Genomic DNA, 20,591 nt, shown 5'->3' with positions numbered 1-20,591 from the left:
TATTGCTTGACTGAAAGCACTGGTATTAGGAGTAACTCTTTTCCATGACTGCTCCCATTGTAATTGTATCTGAGGATTTGCATATTTCTTAGTGGTGGCACCGCTCTGTTTTGTTTGATTTATGTCCATTGTCCTTGTCCATTGTAATTAGTTTGTTATAACTTATTTGATATATAAAATACTTACCATATATAATTCTATTACTAAAAATCTTATATGAACATCAGTACATCATACATACAACAATATGAACACCTTAGAACTGACGATTACAGATTGTCAGATACAATTTAACTGAATAACGGTTAGCATCTGTGTTGTGAAAAAAAAAATACGTTATCTCAGGACTCCGGACTTGTAGATCAGTAGATTTATTTATTCAGTAACAATTGCAATTAAGCTCACTCACAGCACAAGGATGAAAGTGAAGCAATTTCACAAACATCGCACAGGGTTTATATACTTAAGATTTATCTAATTCCGACGCCATAAGCGGTTCAAATGTCAGCAAGAATAGCCACGCTCAACTAAAAGTCCTCTTCTGTCATCTCAACTCAACTTTCTGTCATGCAAGGATGTCAGTTTTCACAGGGTCGAACAAGCACAGTTCAACCCTTCTTATCACCTCTGAGCTCACCCAAACATAGACAAAAGGTTCCTTCTCTTACGCAAAGCTCTTACCACATATGCAGACTAAGTGGCATCAGCACCTAATAATCTAAGTTACACACACACAAAGACACAGAAAAGCCATGTTCCTGGTTACAAAATGATACAAGGTAAATATTAATACAAGGCACTCGATTAATACATTCTTAGGTCATGAACAGTGTTTCCAAATTAATTCTATCAATATGCTAATACGCTAATATGCCTACACATTAAAAGTTAACTCTAGAGTTAAACTAACTATTGCTAACAAATCAAACATGATCACGAACGAACAAACCAACAGTACATCTAACTAACAAACTAACATACACAGTGTATCTAAAGACATGAAATGTAACAAATAGTAACAGACTCACAAACAGAAAACGATAGTAACGGTATCGTGAACAGAAAACGATCACAAACTAACATACACAGTGTATCTAAAGACATGAAATGTAACAAATAGTAACAGACTCACAAACAGAAAACGATAACGAAACTAACATACCGACAGTGCATCCAAAGCTTTTCAAATATCCTATTGATTACGTCATTGATAAACGAAAGGCTCTTAAAGAAACGGGTCTTATTAATTACGCTCTGACAGCACACATACAGTCCCATTATTTCAGTGAAAGACACATGGCTAACGGACATATGACCGAACTTGTTTTGGCTAGTTTCTATCAAGACTAGGAAAAAGTGATGACTCAGGGGGGTTTCACAATGCACTGCATATATCCATCCCATGGTGTCAATTATGTGTACCAGCATCCTTTCCTGCTACTGTTTAGGCCAGGTATGTTACATTGTGCCTTATATATGCATAAGGGAGGTGCCCATGGTCCTGCTAATATGTTTCTCATTTTTCTTGTTAGAATAGGGTTTCTTGATACTCCGGGGTCTCTTGAGTCACCTCCTGACTGGAGTAAAAATTGGTCTGTTTGTCTTGAAAAATCCACACTTTTAGAGAAACAATGGAAAGAGAGGGAGGGGAGAGAGAGAGAAAGAGAGGGAGGGAGAAATAAGTGTTTACCACTAACATCTGGTGACTAAAAATACTAACACAGCATATGGCATACACGCATATGTACCAAACCTCACTGTACCTTGGCCAGAACTGCAGTAATAAAGGTTAGCAGTAACAGTCCTCCAGCACCTGCTAAACCCATGATCAGAGATGTGTTGATTGGAACAATGAACTCAGCTCTGCTTACACCCTAAGTAACAGGAAACAAAGGGTCACACAGTTGTGAAAGGTTTTTAAACAGTGAACGTTACTGTCCATTAGAAACTCATATAAAATCCCACCAAACATGCACTCCACCAATGAACAGCATATTTGTAGTGAGTGTGGGGATTGTTGGGTGCACCCTTGTCTTAAAGGCATGCCCTTCGTCATCCATTCAAACAAGTTAAATTGAGAATAAAACCAGTGGATTACCTGAATCCGATGGAAGTCTGAAACTAGTCCAGGAACCTGCCGTGAAACAAGCATCACTGAGGATGACTGCAGACACAGTAGCTGTATCTATACAACTCAGAACTATTTTAAATGGGAGCCAACTTACAGTTTGGTCGTTTCCAGTCTGTATGTAACGTGTTTGATTATAGTTGATTTCCACAAAACTTTTGTAGTCCTTATTAAACCTCATTTCAGTGAATGTATATTTCTGAAGAGAGCCAGAGAGTGTCAGTTGATGGGTCACACCCTTCATCTGAGTTTACATTATTTTGTGATTACAGCCATGTGAAGTATGAATCAGATATGGGGACTCACATTGGGATTGAGGTTGAAGGCTGCACTCACAGTCAGTGTGAACAGAACTGACTCAGTCCTGTCTAATGTGGGAATGTGACACTCAACCATCTTGCAGCTTTCCATCTTAGAACAGTTCTGTGAAACAAATGAGCTCTTCGTTTTATTGAAAATATCAGCAACAGTTAAAGATTAATGACAGTTTAAGGGGGGCCACCAAAAGCTACAATTCTCCTGAAATTGAAAACTGTTGAAATTAGATTGTATATATCTCTCATGTATTAGCTTCGGTGAAGTAAAAAAAGAATTGCTGCTTAAATAATAAAGGGTAGCGAAATCTTACAGCCTTACAACTTAAAGTAGTTAAAAGTTTATTACCTGAGTAATTGTCTCCTGAGGGGGACTGCACTGTATGGTGTAATTGTTCTTTAAAAATACAAGTAAAATGTTATTTATCTTGTGTGACCTTGCTAATGAGCACATAGAACACAAAATTCAGATGGATCATTTTGTTGTGATATGATTGAGATGTAAAACCACCTTAAGTTGTGAAATACTGTAGCTTTGAATTTCAACGTAGTTCCCAGGTTTTGTTGGGAAGGTAAATTTGACTGTGACCGGTAGAGGTAGCATGCCTATGTTAGCTACCTGTAATGTAACAAAATGACAGATAGCATCAGATCGAAAGACATGATAATCATTCAACAATGCTGTGCAGGATTGTGAATACAGCTGTTATACTTGTTTACATTGCCCTAATAAAGGTAGACTGATTACCCGGTACATATGTGTAAGTGGGTTTTAGGCCCTCTGTCCTCCAGTGAGTAATCAACATATGTTGTCGAGGCACCAGGGGTGTCCAGGCTTAAGAGATAAACGCAAACACATACATGTATGTCAGAATTACATAATGACAAACACAATATTTCAAATACAATTTTGTTTGGTCTATGACTATGAATACTGTCGAAACCTTTATCTGGATAGGGTTTCATTTGTTTGGAAGAGACAACACAGGATGAAGGCACTGTGGACTTACAATGTCACAGCTAGGTTGACAGCAAAAAGAACAGGAAGGGTTTTTGATAGGGAAATATCCTTGGGATCCCCATTGTCACTGTAAAAGAAAGTGTTCACCATACATTTCAGTAATGCTGGGGTTGTCATTCAGCGTAAACCCTTTGAACTTCAGCTTTTCAGCATTGTGGAGACTGTCACAGCAATAAACATTTCATGAGAATCAATCATTCCAAGAATTTGTATAGTGCATGAAAACTTTGATCAAGACTAGTATTTGCCTTTCGTGCTGCTGCTGAAAGACATTTGTCACTACAGGTCTCTTCTGTATCTCAAAATAAGCTTATTAGACCAAATGTAAAATGTACAGTATATTATCATTATTATTATTATTGTTGTTATGTTGTTGTTCTTGTCGCCGTTATCATCATAATCATGAGCCAGTGGACAGGGACAGTCGTGCATCATGAGCAAGCACATAGACAGTTGTGCACAGCCTGATGGCAAAAGCTGAGGCTGTAGGAATGCATAGTTTGTTTGGGTATGTTTGCCACAGAAACTCTCACTGTGTTCCTGTTGTAAAGACATGGACTAGAAACTCTCACTGTGCTCCTGTCGTAAAGATATGGACTAAAGGGGTGGAGGATGAATTAAAAAGTCAGCAACAAAGATTACCTGTGCGCAGTGATGGTCATTGTAATAAAATCATTCCACTCTAGACTAGAGGTGATTAGAAATGACCCGTTGAATACGGCCTGGAAAGGAAACAAGAACTCAGGGAAATAGAAACTGCTTATCCCCCATCTTCCGAAATGCCTTTTGATGCGGAATTCATAACGTATCTAGGAATCTTAATTTCACTGAAATGACAGGACATGTGTAAGTGTTTGTGTGTGTGATGAATTGAACACTTACCCAGCTCTCACTGCGAAAGACAGGAATAGTGTGGAAGACACTGTATACGGTGAGGTCGGTTTTATCTGGGTCTCCATCACAGCGAGTCAGAGTTATCTTGTTTCGCTTTTAGAAAGTCAAAAGAAATAAAGGTAATCCCATGTTAATTCAACCAGTTTTATCCCCCCCCCCCCCCCTCATATATAATATATATATATATATATATATATATATATATATATATATATACACACACACACACACACACACATACATACTGTATAATGGTTTTTTTTTGCTGGTGAAAGATGAAGCAATATGATGACTTTTCAATGATGAATTTTATAAAGCTACTTAGTAATGTTGTAAACCCATAATTCTTGTGGGGACAGATATGTAGTTGCTCTTAAAGGTGTGGCAGATCTATACAGACTAAATAACTATTTTGGGTGTTCTGTTACAGTAAATTTGAAATGAAAGGATACATTTTTAGGTGAAAGGTGACTATTTTCTATATACTAAATTAGACATTTTGTTTTTGGTGCCATCTTTACAGGCCAGTTTCTGCCAGAATAAACTACCTATGGCATTGAAACTGCACAGATACCCACACAAGTTTGTTTAACTGTGATGGCACTTTTAATCCTCAACATTTAATTATCATCTTGATTAATCTTCCGCCAGAAAAATTTGACATGGGAACCCGTGGTTGATTTGACATGGACTGTCCATAAACAACATGAGATAAAGTATGAGAGAAATATATTATGATTAACAGAGTTTGCTGTTTTTGTTGCTTCTACCTTGATAACATCTAACTTGGAGTGAGACAGGCCTTTGGGATAGTGGAAATGGAGGCTGGTGTAATAGGAATCGTCGCCCACATTAGACAATGCCACTCTCACATATAAGTAGTCCTGATCAGTGAACACCAGCAGTGCTGAGGAGCTGTTAAAAGAGAATAGTTCATTTTACGCACAACAGCTAGTAGTCAAACTGTAGCACCAAGTTGTGTTAGATCTCTGGCTGTTAGTGCTGCATAATGTTGCTTTAAAGAGTGACTCACGTGAAGTTGAAATCCAGTTGTAGCTTTGCCACACATGTGGCATTGTGTCCACATGTTTTCTCAAAGGGCACCTGACAAATATTAGTTACATATGACGTTTTACTTTTAATAAAAATGTCAAATGCATTAGTGTAGACGTGTATTTAAAAAACAAAATCTGTATACTCCTGCAATATCTCAGTAGTAAATATGGTTACAGTGACAACATAACTAGCCCTAAAAAAATAGACTAGGGTAGTCGGACTTCTTCAACTTAAGGTTTAAAAAAAAAAAAAAAAGATGTATCATGCATAAATGTAAATCAAAGTTTACTTTAAAATAAACAGAAATTCTCACAAAAGCCAAGAATCATTAATAACATTTAGTAATGAAGGCCTACCTCCACTACGGCCTCCCTCTTACTGTCAACATTTATAATTCCATGAGGCTGCTGGCTCTCAGCTTGAGAGAAGTTCACTTTGACGTTGACAGGGGACAGCGTGTCCATTACACAGCTCTGCAGCAGAGAGACTCAGTAAGTACCAGTCAGAAAAGTTACAAAGCTTCACAGCACTGATATCAGCATCATAGCATTTCAAACGTCATGCAATGGAGCCGGTAGACGTTCAGATTCAGAGAGTCCTGTAAAGGTGATATTCACTCTTGACTTTCATGTCCTGGCAGTGGATTTACACTAAATACCAAATCCGGAGGAATTACAGGAACTACAAAGGAAGCATTTCTATTTCATGCAGTTGGGTTTATTATTTATTATTGGGTTTATTGAACTCGGATATTGAGGAAGAAGCTGGAAGTCGAAAAGTCAGCCAGTGCCCTGTTATCTTTACATTAGCTGTAGAGATGACACATTAGAGATGTGACCTACTGGCATATAGATGGTGTGATTTTGGCACATTTCGGTCTTGTTTAGATGAAGCCTTGGCTGAATACTTCTCAGAGTGACGTTTTTTGCTGCAAGAAAACCTCTGCTGTTTTTTCTCTGGGAGTCAAGCATCAGGTCATAGTCCAGCGTCAGCCCTGTGCTCAGTACATCTGGCAACACACAGATACATAAACAAACACATGCTTAAGGCTGCTTAAGGTTCCTTCCTGACTAACAGGGAGTTTTTCCTTGCCCCTGCTGCCATTGTGCTTGCACTAAGGGGGTCCAGGCTCTGGGCTTTGTAAAGCGCCTTGAGACAATTGTATTGTTATGGCGCTATATAAATAACATTTAATTTAATTGAATTTATCTTCATATGGTCTAAACCCACTATTGGCTGGTCAAAAACTACCTTTTGTGCTTTTTGTTTCCTCGCTCATCTTAAAGCAGATGGTCAGGTTGACTGTAGGGAAAGCCTCCTTGTGCTCGGTACAGTCAAACTGCTGGTTGCTGATCTCTGACGGGCTGAAGGAGAGGTGCGCTGACACATCGAAGACAGGCCTGGACCTGTGGAAGACGCCACATTAGCAGGGCTGTATCGTTATGCTAAATCCGTCTAACATACATGTCTAGTGTTACGTGCCAGCTAGTCTCCCAGCTCGTTAAATACCAATATACTTACGGAAAAAAGGGGCCGTAACTAAGGTGTGTGTGTGTGTGTGTCACTGACCACATCGCCTCTGTCTCCCGGTCGTGCCGCTTTGTGCTATTTAACATCCGCAAAATCAGGCTGTACCTAACCCAGTATGCCACCCAGCTGCTGGTGCAAACCTTGGTGAGTTCCCGCCTTGACTACTGCAACGCCCTCCTAACGGGCTTGCCGGCTTGCATGATGAAACCACTACAGATGATCCACAACGCGGCAGCGCATCTGGTGTTCAACCAACCAAAGAGGGCACACGTCACCCCGCTACTCATTGAGCTCCACTGGCTGCCTGTAGCTGCTCGCATTAAGTTCAAGTCATTTATGCTTGCCTACAGAGTGATTGCTGGTTCTGCGCCCACCTACCTAAATGCTCTTGTAAGGGCAAATGTTACACCCAGGATGCTGCGCTCGTCTAGTGAACGTCGTTTGGTACTTCCGTCTGTGCAAGCACAGTCCCTCTCTACCTTTGAGAAGCTTTTGAAGACCCAACTCTTGAGAAAGCACCTCCCCTCCTAACTGGCACTTCAACTAGTGCTTAACTTGCAGTTTTGTCTTTCTATTTCTTATATAAAGTAGTATTTATTGTTACACTAGGTCTCTATTGCTCGTAGCTTGACTGTTCTCTCCCTTGTATGTCGCTTTGGACAAAAGCGTCTGCTAAATGACTAAATGTAAATGTGTGTGTGTATAAGAAAAGAAAAAAAGAAAAATTCAAACTGGTCTGGCACCTGACGGAAATGCCCCAGAGAGATGAGACTTCTTGCCTTCTTCCCTTCTCCAGCATCCTTCGTCAGTCCCGCCACGTACAGAGAGCCCGTGTGGTTTTATTCCTTTCGGTTTTGTTCAGTTAGATTTTTTTTATCAATTGTTATCTTTCCCATAAAATAGCCTACTGGTTGGTGCTTCCCGGAATCCCTGTGTGGTTACCGTAAATCCTCAAAATAAAGACCGGGATTCAATTAGAGGCTGGGCTTCAGATAGTAGCCGGGGGCGTGGTCGATACGGACAAATAAAGGCCGGGCCCCGAATACAAGCCGGGGGTAAAAAGAAAGGTACCGGTAGCCTATTTTACTGTAGCCTACCAGCATCAGTCCATCAGCACAAAGCAGACATCACAATTTAATTGAATGCATTTCATAAATACATGTTCTCCTCATGTTTAATGTTGTTGGCTAATTTCATGGCTGTTTGCAATAAAAAAAGAAATGTTTTAGCCTACAAGGCGAATTTGTTATTATACAGTTACTTGCCTAAATGATAGAAGACATTCCTCCAAAATACCTCTTTTTATAATACGGGGTCACGGGGTGTACTGTATTGAGCCATAATGTACTGTACAGCTGTTTACATTTACCTGAGCGTTCCATATCAGTGCGCACTCAAAATATACTACCTAGTTAGTTAGAAAAACAATGGCGGACCAAATCTCCGTAGATCATCGTATTTGTACCTAAAAACCTTTAAGTTTTTACTTTTTTTTGCTTAGATTTTTAGAAAGTTACCGAGAAATAGACACTGTACAATATAAAAACCCCATTATTGTAACTGAAAAATACGTCTAAGAGGATTTGCGTGGTGTATGAGCCACCAATCAAAGGTTAGCATGCTACTAGCCGTTAGCGATTAGCAATTCCTCTGTGTTTTTGCAAAGCATCTGCCCCAACTTTCTTTTCCCGACATTTACATTTATCTTGTACATAATCCATCCCCATAAACCGGATATTTCAAGAGTAGAGATGCCTTTTAATATACAGTTGCAGGATGGGTGCACGACACCAAGATATGGCATTTGGAGACAAAAACAATATGTATGAGATCACAGGACATGTATCCTGGATCTTATCAAAGCTAACCGTTCCTGAGCAAGCAAGAGTGCCAATATGGGCTAACGAGTTGTAGCCAAATCCCAAAGGGCTAAACAGCTCGCTAGTTATTAGCACTCTAGCTTGCTCAGGAGAGTTTAGCTCTAATAAGACACAGCAATTATTCACGATTGTATCAATTGTGTCTAGGTTTTCTCTGGCGACTGTTGTCCCATCCATCAGCACAACATATCCCGGGCATTTTAAACGTGTGACCGTAAACAGCTCGCTAGCTATTACCACTTTAGCTTGCTCAGGAGAACGTGATGTTCCCAATGCTGTTTGTCTGTTGCATAGCAACAGCCACACATTCGGGGACTATTTTCTCTAGAGTCTAGGCTACTGAAATGCGATACACAACGTTTGGTGGCTATTACAACTATTTTGTGCTGAAAGGTAGCTTACTATTTAGTTACTATTTATAATGTTGCTTGCAACCGTATTATAAAAGCAATAAGGTACTCGAGGCAGTACTGTATCGTCAACCGCTTTGCGTCGGGCCTAACAACACCCTTGAACAGTACATTATTGACGATACAGTACTGCCTCTCGTACCTTATTGCTTAATTAATGATTTTGTTGCCGTTTCGTGATTTCCGCTAAGAATATTTTTTTTCTTCAGGCTAATAGAACTTTAAGGGGTGTAAATCTCTCATGAAAAAGACGATTCGATTCGTATCTCGATACATGGGCACGATACGATACAAGAAAAGATGCATGTTTATAAAAAACGATTCAATACGATTCAATACGATGCGATTCAATGCGATTCGATGCAGTTCAATAATTGAAAACACTGGGTTGTAAGGAAACAATGGACCTCATTCTCGAACATTTTCTTAAGTGTCTTCTTAAATATCTTCTTACCAACTTTAAAAGACCAACCTCAGAAAATATCTCCGCTAGATACATGCACGCCTGGAAATGTGTTCTTAAACCGCCAAAGTTTTCTTAGCTGTGCACTGATTCTTTAATTGAACGCGCTTTCTCATGCACTTCAACTTGCATACAGAAACACCCCGCCAGCTCCTTATAAGGGCATGCAATTGCAATGTGTGCACACTCCACAGGCAACGCGAAAGCAACTTCAGACTGATCAAAATCATGTCAAAGCCAGCACCGGTAAACCCAGACCTAATCTCACCAGTGCAGAGGTGGAGGTACTGTTGCAGAATGTAGATGTGTCCATTCTATTCCACTATGGCTATATCCACACAATGGCTCGGTCTCGGAATCATGACTATAAATGTTAAACATAATTGTTAATGATACAATATTCTCCTGTTTATTATTATTATAATTATTTAAATCCGAGGATGTCTGTAGAATCACGCAATCAACGATTTATCTTCCTTGGCTGAAGTAGCTAGCATAGCATTGGCCTTTGAAATGAATAGCGTAGCTAGCACAGCATTGGCCATTGAAATGAATGAGAGTTGTAATTCTCTCAGGTCTATCGGGGCTAGTGTTGCCACCTGTCCCGGTTTTACCGGGATTGTCCTTCTTTTTTATAGCCTGTCCCGGAATATTTCTAAATTCTACCGGGACACGGAATGTAGCACCCCTAGTAGCAACCCATTACTTGCTGACTTCAAGTTACAATGACTTTCCGCTACGTTAAATGACCGGACTTCTTGCGGAATGATATGAAAGATGTGAGTTAGAAGCACAAAACCCGTTGCCAATGACAGCGGTCATTAACTTTTCGCAGTGGTGAATATCAAGAAATTACAGACCTGCTAACATTGGGGTGCCCCATTCAAATCAACTGAACTTTTTGGAACATTCTGAAGAGCTGTATAATAAGTAAGAAATAAAGGCCTGCCCCTAATACAGGCCGGTGCGCTGTGCAGCCTAAGTAAATAAAAGCCCCAGCCACAATTTGAGGATTTACGGTATGTGAATGCGATGGAGTATGTCTGTCTTCTCCCCACACAGTCCCCCCAGGATTTCGTGGACCTTTTTTGAGATAGTTGCAACCTAAAATTCCTGATTTCGCAGGAGCTTTTCCAAAAAAGTTGTAGTTGAGGTGTTTTTTAGGTGTTTGTTGTGATGAAATTGCGGGTGCAGCTGAAAGTTGTGATAAAAAGTTGAGAATTTCCCTTTTTGTAATTATAATTATAATTATTAAACAAATTCATTAAAGAACAAAACCCCTGAGAAATGGTCCTCTAAATAACCTTACCAACATGTCAAACAAAAGATTACCAGGACTACAAAAATTTAGCAAAATAGGCTTTACTTATCCACAACAAAGTGCACCTGTTGGTATTACAAAAGGACCATCAGTAAGACGGAATAAAATGTTATGAATGTCTCAGCCTTCACATATGACGAAAAAACAACCTGTGTCACTCTCGAGTGTTTGGGAAATAATAATAATAATAATAATAATAATAAACTTTATTTGTATAGCACCTTTCATGCAAAACAATGCAGCTCAAAGTAAACAGCAAAGAAACCACGTGCACAAAGTAATTACATGCACAGTGATCCACACGAAAATAATCGGATGTATTGCTTCCTTCATTATTCACAGCAAAATGTATAATTTTCATTACATTTTACAGACTATGTAAAAAAGGCCACGCACACCTTGTGGAAAGTAGTAAAAATAGAAGCCAGGTCCATTTCTGACATCGCAGAATCCTGGAGGTTCTGACTACAGGTGATTAGCGGACTCGTCTATGAGTGATTTTCCACCGGGTTCTTCACAAGCACGCAGTGTAGTGTCAGGAGAGGTGCAGGGATTTCCCACCGCACCACGAGCCAGTCAATAGCTCTGCTCACCGGGACCCTACTCCAGACCAACCGAAGCACTTAGGCGCATGGGTATCGCTACGTCTGGGAGGAATTCTGCTTTAGAGGCGTTCAGTTATAATCGCTCAGATGGTAACTTCTCACCAGTGGCTCCTCAGCCAAGCGCACAAACCAAATGTCTGAACCTGCGGTTCCTCTCGTACTGAGCAGGATTACCATTGCAACAACACATCATCAATAGGGTAAAACTAACCTGTCTCAAGATGGTTTAATCCCAGCTCACGTTCTCTCTTAGTGGGTCAACAATCCAATGCTTGGTGAATTCTGCTTCACAATGATAGGAAGAGCCGACGTCGAAGAATCAAAAAGCGCCATCACTATGAACACTTGGCCGCCACAAGCCAGTTATCCCTGTGGTACCTTTTCTGACACCTCCTCCTTAAACCCCAAAAAGCCAGAAGGGTCGTGAGGCCCCGCTTTCACGGCCCGTATTCATACTGGAATTTAAGATCAAGCGAGCTTTTTCCCTTCTACTCCATGGGAGGTTCCTGTCCTCCCAGAGCCCGCCTTAGCACACCTGTGTTAGTTTGACAGGTGTACCGTCCAGTCAAACTCCCCACCTGCCACTGTCCACGAGCAGGTCATGGTCCGGGCTCACACCCGTTCCGCTTGATACCAGAGGCGAGAGCCTGCAGGGGGTTCACCTCACTGGGGACGTTTTTGATAAGGGTTGCCATGGAGCTAAGCTAACCCACCTCTCTAGGCTGATCAAGCCTGAAAAAATCCTCCTTTCCGGAGTACCCCAACATCGTACTTATTCAGCCATTTAAAACAACTTCTGCTGCAGCAACTCTACCGATACCTCACACACAGTTGGTGCATTGCCACTACGGGGTAAAACCCAGGTGTCTGGGGAAAAGCAGCAGAATTTATTTGTTTCCATATTCCATATTTCCTCAGTTCTGTATCTCAATTCATGTGTGCATATTTGTAAATGTGTAAGAGATTCTCTAAATGTGTAATGAGTTTTGCAAGTGTATTAAGATTTCTATACGAGTAGATGGGTGCATAGATCTGTATGCAGGCACATCTTTAAATGCATAAATAGATATTTATGGTTAAAAAGTCATCAGTTACAACTCAAACGAGCCTCTCAATTTCCTGTCATTTTACATGTGATTTTTGCTACACTTTTGCTGTGGCACATCTGCAAATGCGTGGAGACGTATCTGTATGGACAAGGTTTTGTTTAGTCTGAACTAAGGTATGGCAAGTCAAAGTTATTTTTTTCACTTTTCTCATGTGTTTTTGTTAAAAGAAATGACGTAAAAGGTGGCACTCAAACTGCCAAGACACCACTGCAAAACGATTGCCAAGTCTCTACGCCGTCGCCAATCTCCCTCAAATACCTAAATTAATTAAAGGGTTAGCCCCACCCCTACTGAGGGACCGTCAGCTGCCCACGGGAGGGCACAACAGGTGCAATAATTAATTAACCAAAGACATAAACAAAATAAAAATTCATGTTTACTAGGGTGTGTATATGGATGTGTATATACTTGTATGTAAAACTAACCAACAATAAATGCTCTCCAGACATAATTTCTTTTTCGGTATGTCTGATTTCTAATTATATTTATATATCTTACCTTAGCAGAACCACCTGTCCACGAGCACCCACTGCAATTTCTGTCAGTCCATCCATATTAGACTTCCCATCAATGGTCACCCCAAACTGCTGCAAACCTTCTGACAGCATCTTCGCTCTGATGCGCTACACAGTTGGGAACGGATATTTCATAGGAAAACATAATTTCACAAAGCATAACATTAGTTGAAAAGTCTAGAGGGTTCTGTCTCAGTGCAACATGTGATGCCAGAACGGTAATATACCTGAAAACAGCTTAGAATACACACACTTCTGTTACCAGTGCAATCAATCTGTTATCATTGTATTTGAATGAATTTACATGAATGTCAGGTATTTGTCGTTGATCACCTGGCTGTATTTTTGGCGAATTCCCATAGTTTTGTCTCCCAGGTATATATACACCGCTCCTCTGTGCTCATCCTCCAGTGGGGCTCCCACTGCCAGGTCCTGGAGCCCATCGCCGTTCAGGTCCCGGAGTGAGGCAATGGAGGACGCAAACCTGCCCTTAGAAGACTCTGAAATGTTCTGCATCTTCTCCAGCTTATTCTGTGGAGGAAATAGTATACAGTATGGTGTCTTTGCTGGATGGAGACCAGGGAAGCATTCATTTGTAAGGTAGAGGCAGCAGGTCTCTTTTTGGAAGTTACTAGAAGGTGAAGGGACCGGCATAGGTCATAAGAATATGCCATAGTCAATAATTCAATGATATTATACCTAGTTATAATTGTTACTTTTATTTGGATTTAACTAGCATGTAAACAGTTCCTGGGTGAATACTTGATTTTGACCAGGGGAGTGAGGTGCGACATTGGTCTCACCTCCCCCCCCAGGTCGAGACAAAGAACCCTGCATGCATGGCCCATTTGAATAGACGGTAACACCCCTTAGATATCAGTGTATTTAACAGACTGTTCCTCAAGGAATAAGTCAGACATGCTGAGGTGAAGTTCTGTGAGGGAGGATGGATCTTCAGTCTCTGTCTCACAGTGGTCGGCCGCCATTCTTCAAGAATAAACCTGAATCCTGACTGATCAAACGTAAGACTGAATCTTCAATATATGGTATAAATTATATCCCATCAAAGGTTAACTGTGAGCCACAAAAGAAAAACACTAACAACTCTGAGAGAATATAATATGACATGACATTGTTCCGACTAGTTTTGAATGGTCAGACTGTTAAAAGGTTGCAGTTGGGAAAATGGTTGTATAGTAGACAGTTTTGCCACATTTCTCCTCATTACTGGCACCACAATTTTGCTAAAATACTGCTCACTTTTTCAACGCATAAACAAGTGTTTGAATGTGTAATCTAATAAAATGTTGTTGGTGACATGCTTGATATACATTGTACCAGGGGCCGCTTGTCCATAAGGGCGATTGGGGCGACGCACTGCCTACGGGAAAAGGGGAGAAAAAAAAAAAGAAAAAAAAATCCTGATGTATAAATGCAATTTCCTTGTAAGTCGCTTTGGATAAAGGCGTCTGCTAAATGACTAAATGTAAATGGTATATTTTTTTTCTGTCGGATTCTACCACTAGACCGTCTGATCTGCCTTTGAATGTCATTGTCCAATCAGGTAACAGCCAAGCTGTCAGGCAAAAGTCGTGCTTCAAATGGCCCCGCCCCTTCTGGGCGATTTGGGGCGAAATGAAAATCGCCCCAGAGCTCTCCCATTGACTCCCATGTTAAATCCATTTTTTTTTCACAAAACAGGGCTCTCAATGCATTCTCTATGGCTTCCGGGAGGGCTCGCCATAAAAGCGTATGAGAAAGTCATACAGCTTCGACAGAGGCATATTCTGTCAAGATGGCGCCTGTTCAGTGCAACAACTCAATTTGCTCTTTGACAGAAACTCCTTTTTAGTCGGTGTACTAATGAAGATAAATTGACAACAAAACAATTAGGACTTCCAAGACCAAATGTATCCATTCAACAGGTTTCTACAAAGGGAGGGAAATCCTACATCCAAGAATTGGAACGAAAGAAAATTTCGACCGTGAAGTGGCGGTCTGTATTTCTATATACCACTGTCACTTTTCATAGGTTTCAGTGTGTTTCACAGTTCGCTTCTTGCACTAACACTCAATTATTTTTTATGTGATGGCTTTTGTAAGCTAATGCTTTCAACATCAGTCAATAAATATTGTTGGTTTTGACTGATATGTTGCCCCCTTCTTTATGTTGTTACTGGACATATCATGTGTCCTGTTAAGCTATGTTACATCATACAACATTTGAGACATGTGGATAATGAAAAAGTGGGATCATTTAATGTGGAGCCACATCATGTTTGCTTATGAAGGCTCCTGGATGCAACTTTCTTCCATAGATTTCCACCTGTAACTTGCTACTCTAGCTATGTAGCAAGAGGGGAAATATTACTGTTGTGTGCTGCCAATAGTGGACAAAAAGGTATTGCTGTATGAGTTAATCAGCTAACTTAATGTACCTACTGAATGGGTCGCCTTAATCATTATCAAAAAAATTGCCCCCCCTGAGAATTTTTTCAGGAGCCGCCACTGCATTGTACAGTGTAATTTATTACAAGCTAGCTGAGCTAAATTGCAAACTTCTAAGGCTTATTGGTGTGAGATTGATAAAGACCGATCAAACTTTTCTGACGGGAGATTCATTTATTTGGATGCTAGCCTGAGACAGGACAGGTGGATGACTTTGGGCATCTAGAAAAAATACAAATCTCTGTGAGACAGCGAGGACACCAATAAGGTTACAGCCTATGTTGAATTATTTCATTCATTGTCAGGGATGTTTATGTTTAGTCATTCATTTGTAAGGTAGAGGCAGCAGGCCTCTCTTTGGGAGTTACTAGAATGTCAAAATAAAATGTTGCATAATGTTACTTTAAATGGTTCTCAATCTCACAGATAATGATTTTATTCAATCCCTTTACTGCATAGAGCTTACTTGGGTGCTAAGGAGTCAACTGTGTGAATTGTTTAAAGGTAGAGGCAAACCTGATCTATATTCCTACACTTGATATAGATCTACATAATATGTGCTATGAGCTAACATACAATGTACATTTTGTATTTTTTTTTACAGAAAGAAAATGCTCATAGTTACCTCTCTTGTAAGGGCATACACATACATCTGGCCCTCTCTCTGAGGGTGATAATGTAGGGGAGCCCCGACCATGAGGAAGTCAGTGGTGCCATCAGAATCAATGTCAACAGCACACAGCTCTGCCCCAAAATAAGATCCAATCTAAAAAGACAAGGATAATCCCAGTGATTACCAATAAACTCATACGTGTAAGTGTTGTAATCAGATCTTATTACAAACCATCTAAAACTTATCCTTTGGCATGAAATGACATTATGTCAAATGATGATGATTTTCAACAGGAATTGCCCATAGTCATACTATAGCTGACTCTCCACTAACCTGTTCATTGTCAAGTCTTTGTGTGACGGTCCAGTTACTGGTAATTCTGCTGAAAACAATGACCTGTCCTTTGTGCTTGTATCTTGGAGCACCCGTAAAGTACAAAGGAATGCCATTCTTCTTTCCAACAGCAACAGAGTAGCCTTATTCAAACCAAACATTCCATTAAATGAAAAAATACTTCGTACATAATTACAAATATGTAGTCGGCAGATATAGTTGAATAGAAAATAGTGCAAAACATCAGATTGGTAGATATATTCTGTAATCACATGAACTTACCCATGTAAGAGTCATCCTGCATTTCTGGGTCTTGAATTTCCTTCTCAGGTGAGCCCTTACCCTCAATCTGATAAAGTGACCCCTTCGAGTTGTGGGATCCAACTGATCCCAGAATCAGTGTATCCTATTGTGAAAAATAGAGAAAAACTAATTATACTTTACTGTCACTATTTCACATTAAAACAAAAAAAATGTGATCGTGAATCACGTGTATCTCACCTCAAAAAACGCAGCACTCATTCCACTCTGTGAAAGTTCTTTTTCCCAGGTCTGACCCATGGTGTGTTTAGAACCTTAAACAAATCACATCACCACAAATGAACTAAACACATGGATGCCACACTGAAGACATAACAATCTTAACAAACTGTGTAAAAAGAGTCATTTGAGAATTACTGGTTCTCATGAGCAGCTGTTGGTCTGACAGATTTGTGGGATTGCATGTGCTTACCCTCTATGTTGAAAACCTTTGTTTGCAAGTTGTCCAGAAGACCAGCTAGCCCAGCATAATCCTCAATGTAGAAGCTATTATTAAATTTGGGCTCTGATGCCAACAGTCGGAGTTTGTCCATATGGACTTCATCTCCAACCTTTAAAAAAAGAAAACTGGCATCAATTAAAATGTCATTGCCCATGGGCTTTCCAGCCATGAAAACATAGAGAATATTTCATAGAGATTCTGGACATGAATGTTGGTAGAAGTTGGAAGAACAAAAAGGCATCTTTCAGAACTATTCTGATTTTCAAATGTTTAAAATAACATACTGTTGATGTATTTATACATAATTTAGCTCTTATTTGAGCAATTGTGTCCCATGAAGGATAATATCCTTTTACCTTTAAATAATATAGGAACAGAACACTTAACATAATGTATGTGGTTGCAAAAAAGGCAAATTACTTCTAGTTCAAAATCCACAGATCCACCAGTTTATTATACTCTTTCAAGCAACCTCACTGTGTGACCCAAACAGATAACCAGAACAAGTATTAAATACACACCGCAATGACAAAGCGCATGATGTGTCGGTCTTCATAGACTTCTACAATCAACTTTGAGATGCCATTCACTCTGACTATAGCAGGATCTGATGGATTGCCATCAGTAATGATGACCACCACCTTTGTTGCATCTGGGTGTCGACCACTCTCTGATTCGTCAAAAAGATTATTCCTGGATTGAACAAAATATTAAAATAAACAATATGTATAAACAAATCTAATCACATAATATAATATGGCAAAATGCTGTTGCTCTAAAAAGGTCTTTATCGTACTCACAGAGCGTAGTGCATGGCTCCATGTGTGTGTGTCAGAGATTTCATTTGTTCTTCATCATCCAGTTTTTTAAAGGCTTTGTTGTCCTGGAAGTCTTTAAATGTGAAAACTGTTCGGAATACTTTGGAAAACTGAACTGCTGCAAACTAATAGAGCAAACAAACAAACAATAAAACAAACTAGATTTGCATCTCCTGAAGGAAATATCAGTGCATGGCAGGCAAGACATTTCAAATACATATGAAATAAAAGATTAGAACATTTAAACGATTCAAAACATGCAGAGGAAGGCAAAGAGGAAGAGGAGAGGTGTGTAAAGACTGAAAGAGGAGTCATTGCAGTTTGTTAGTACAGTGAGACATAGTATAGTGTCTTTGATAAAGACAAACTGTGAGTGACCGCCGCGGCCAGCCCACGATTAGGGATGTGGACTTGGAGATGGTGGTAACAAGAATTGCCGGAGCAGTGGTTTACGTTTTCAATTCAAACAATATCTATTTTCTTTCCAGGTTGTGGATTTAGCTAAAGTAATAATAGCACAAAACAAAGTACTTCAGACGAAAACAAAGATTCAATGTCCAAAGGTAGCACGACAGTATTACCTTAGCAAACAACTCCTCTCAGCAGGAAAGCTGTCCTTCTACCTCAACCTCTCGAATGGCACTGTGCTGGCCTCTTAAGAAGGCCTAGCTATTGCCCCTAATTGGCCTAATAGGGCTGACCCATGAATATGGGGAAGCATAGCATATTGTGCATATTATTAACTAAACCCTTCATTCCTGAATTATACAGTACATTTAAATAACATATCTCCATATAATCACTCAAATACAATTTAACCCAATAGCACATCACCCTACAATGCATAGTTATTACCTAAGTGAAATGTGAACACGACAAACACCCCTGTGACATAATGCCCTGCTCCCTCCACTATTGACACAATATAAAAGTGTTATCCCAGCGCGAGCGCGCTTTCGCGTTGGGACCAGTATGTGAGAGCGTGAGAACAAGGAAGTGTGAGTACATGTATGTTCACCAGTTTATGGATCTTATTGCAATGCACATCAGGGACGTGCGGTCAGAGGAGGCAGGGGAGGCAGAACCTGTCATCTTGAAAAGTAAAAAAATATATATATTATAAAATAAAAAAAATATTCATATTTCTCTGCTAATCTGTGGTATAGGTGTAATTTCTGCATGATTCCAATCATTTCGAGCATTTTTATAATCAAAATTACTGAATTTGCGCATGTCCTGTTCAAATAGACAGGAGAAAGCGAGGGACGTGCGGTCAGGGGAGGCAGCATATATATGTCTATGGGAGACAGGGGAGGCAGTGCCTCACCTAGGATTGCGCAATCGCTCCAAACTGGGTTTTGCGCATGCGCATGCGTAGAACCTTTGAGCTGAGCTCAAAACGCATTGAAAAATCATGTAGGTGAGGCACACAGTACCTCTGCCTCAATAAAGGGGGCGTGCGAGAGCGCACCTGTCGGGTTTATGCTGGGGAACGTTGCGCTTCTTCTACACTTCTACTTGACCTTGACGGCGAAAATTGAAGATTTTATTGCTAAGCTGAAGCAGTTCTCAAAACTGGACTTTCAGTCCAAACGTGAAATGATCAATGATGGGAGACCAATGCTGGAGCTCAAAGGTTTGCTTCAAATGACGGGACAAAAGACAATTCGCTCTTTTCAAACGGAGTGGTACTCCCGAAAAAACTGGCTGTGTGGCTGTGCTACAATAAACCGCCTTTACTGCTTTCCCTGTTATCTCTTCTCAACGTGTGACAATGTCTGGACTGTAAATGAGACCGAAGAAGTTTGCCTCTCAGCGGTAGGTCCACTATGCAAAATGACCATCACAATTAGTAAACTTTTAGATAGGTAGATGCAGTGAATGTCGACAACCTCGAAATGTAACGTGTATTTTCTATGATTAGTATGTATTGTGTTGGTTGTAAAGCAGTTTTGTCAATGGGCAGAAAGTTGATTGTATTTTTCACTTGACTACGAGGTTCATTATACACACCAGTGACGTGCGGTGAGGTTCGTGTCTGGTTAGGCACTGACTTTTTCAGAGTCAAATTTACAAATACATAAACCCAATTTAGTAACGGCGCCTATTAACGCCCGAAACCTATTAACAGCCTCACGCAGGTACATGTTACTTAATATTGATTTCTATATCAACCAGGATAACGGATTTTAAACACCATACGCTCCTACCCAAAGGGGGTATTTAACTTGTATGTGTGCAAAAAATTGCAGTACAGCGTTATTTAGTGTACTAGACAGCGATTTATTTCTGTGTGTACAAACCCTCATGGAACGAACTGAACGAATTGGATTTCGCAACGAGAATTTGTGAGGGTCATAGAGCTTTCCA

At 40.1% G+C, this 20,591-nt stretch overlaps 1 protein-coding gene across 1 annotated transcript in view; it reads right to left on the bottom strand.

Annotated features, from left to right (window-relative positions):
* Positions 1-385: 385 nt before the first annotated feature.
* LOC105895766 (integrin alpha-L-like) overlaps positions 386-20,591 on the bottom strand; it is a 33,991-nt gene continuing 13,785 nt past the window's right edge. Inside the window, exons 4-27 of the mRNA XM_042703842.1 lie at positions 18,204-18,346; positions 17,925-18,096; positions 16,923-17,046; positions 16,641-16,783; positions 16,320-16,460; positions 13,580-13,777; positions 13,230-13,354; positions 12,201-12,269; positions 6,665-6,837; positions 6,256-6,422; positions 5,770-5,886; positions 5,391-5,461; positions 5,128-5,272; positions 4,346-4,450; positions 4,106-4,185; positions 3,453-3,530; positions 3,191-3,277; positions 2,954-3,061; positions 2,792-2,839; positions 2,435-2,551; positions 2,226-2,327; positions 2,099-2,134; positions 1,764-1,874; positions 386-1,617 (exon numbers count right to left, since the gene is read on the bottom strand). Coding sequence (XP_042559776.1) covers positions 3,058-3,061; positions 3,191-3,277; positions 3,453-3,530; positions 4,106-4,185; positions 4,346-4,450; positions 5,128-5,272; positions 5,391-5,461; positions 5,770-5,886; positions 6,256-6,422; positions 6,665-6,837; positions 12,201-12,269; positions 13,230-13,354; positions 13,580-13,777; positions 16,320-16,460; positions 16,641-16,783; positions 16,923-17,046; positions 17,925-18,096; positions 18,204-18,346 — 2,142 coding nt within the window. The 3' untranslated portion in view covers positions 386-1,617; positions 1,764-1,874; positions 2,099-2,134; ... (2 more) ...; positions 2,792-2,839; positions 2,954-3,057. The remainder of the gene's footprint in view (positions 1,618-1,763; positions 1,875-2,098; positions 2,135-2,225; positions 2,328-2,434; positions 2,552-2,791; positions 2,840-2,953; positions 3,062-3,190; positions 3,278-3,452; positions 3,531-4,105; positions 4,186-4,345; positions 4,451-5,127; positions 5,273-5,390; positions 5,462-5,769; positions 5,887-6,255; positions 6,423-6,664; positions 6,838-12,200; positions 12,270-13,229; positions 13,355-13,579; positions 13,778-16,319; positions 16,461-16,640; positions 16,784-16,922; positions 17,047-17,924; positions 18,097-18,203; positions 18,347-20,591) is intronic.

The sequence above is a fragment of the Clupea harengus genome, chromosome 26 (assembly GCF_900700415.2).
Source record: "Clupea harengus chromosome 26, Ch_v2.0.2, whole genome shotgun sequence".
Taxonomy (NCBI): domain Eukaryota; kingdom Metazoa; phylum Chordata; class Actinopteri; order Clupeiformes; family Clupeidae; genus Clupea; species Clupea harengus.
The sequence above is the reverse complement of the archived record's forward strand: the minus strand, read 5'-3'. Positions and strand labels throughout refer to the sequence as shown.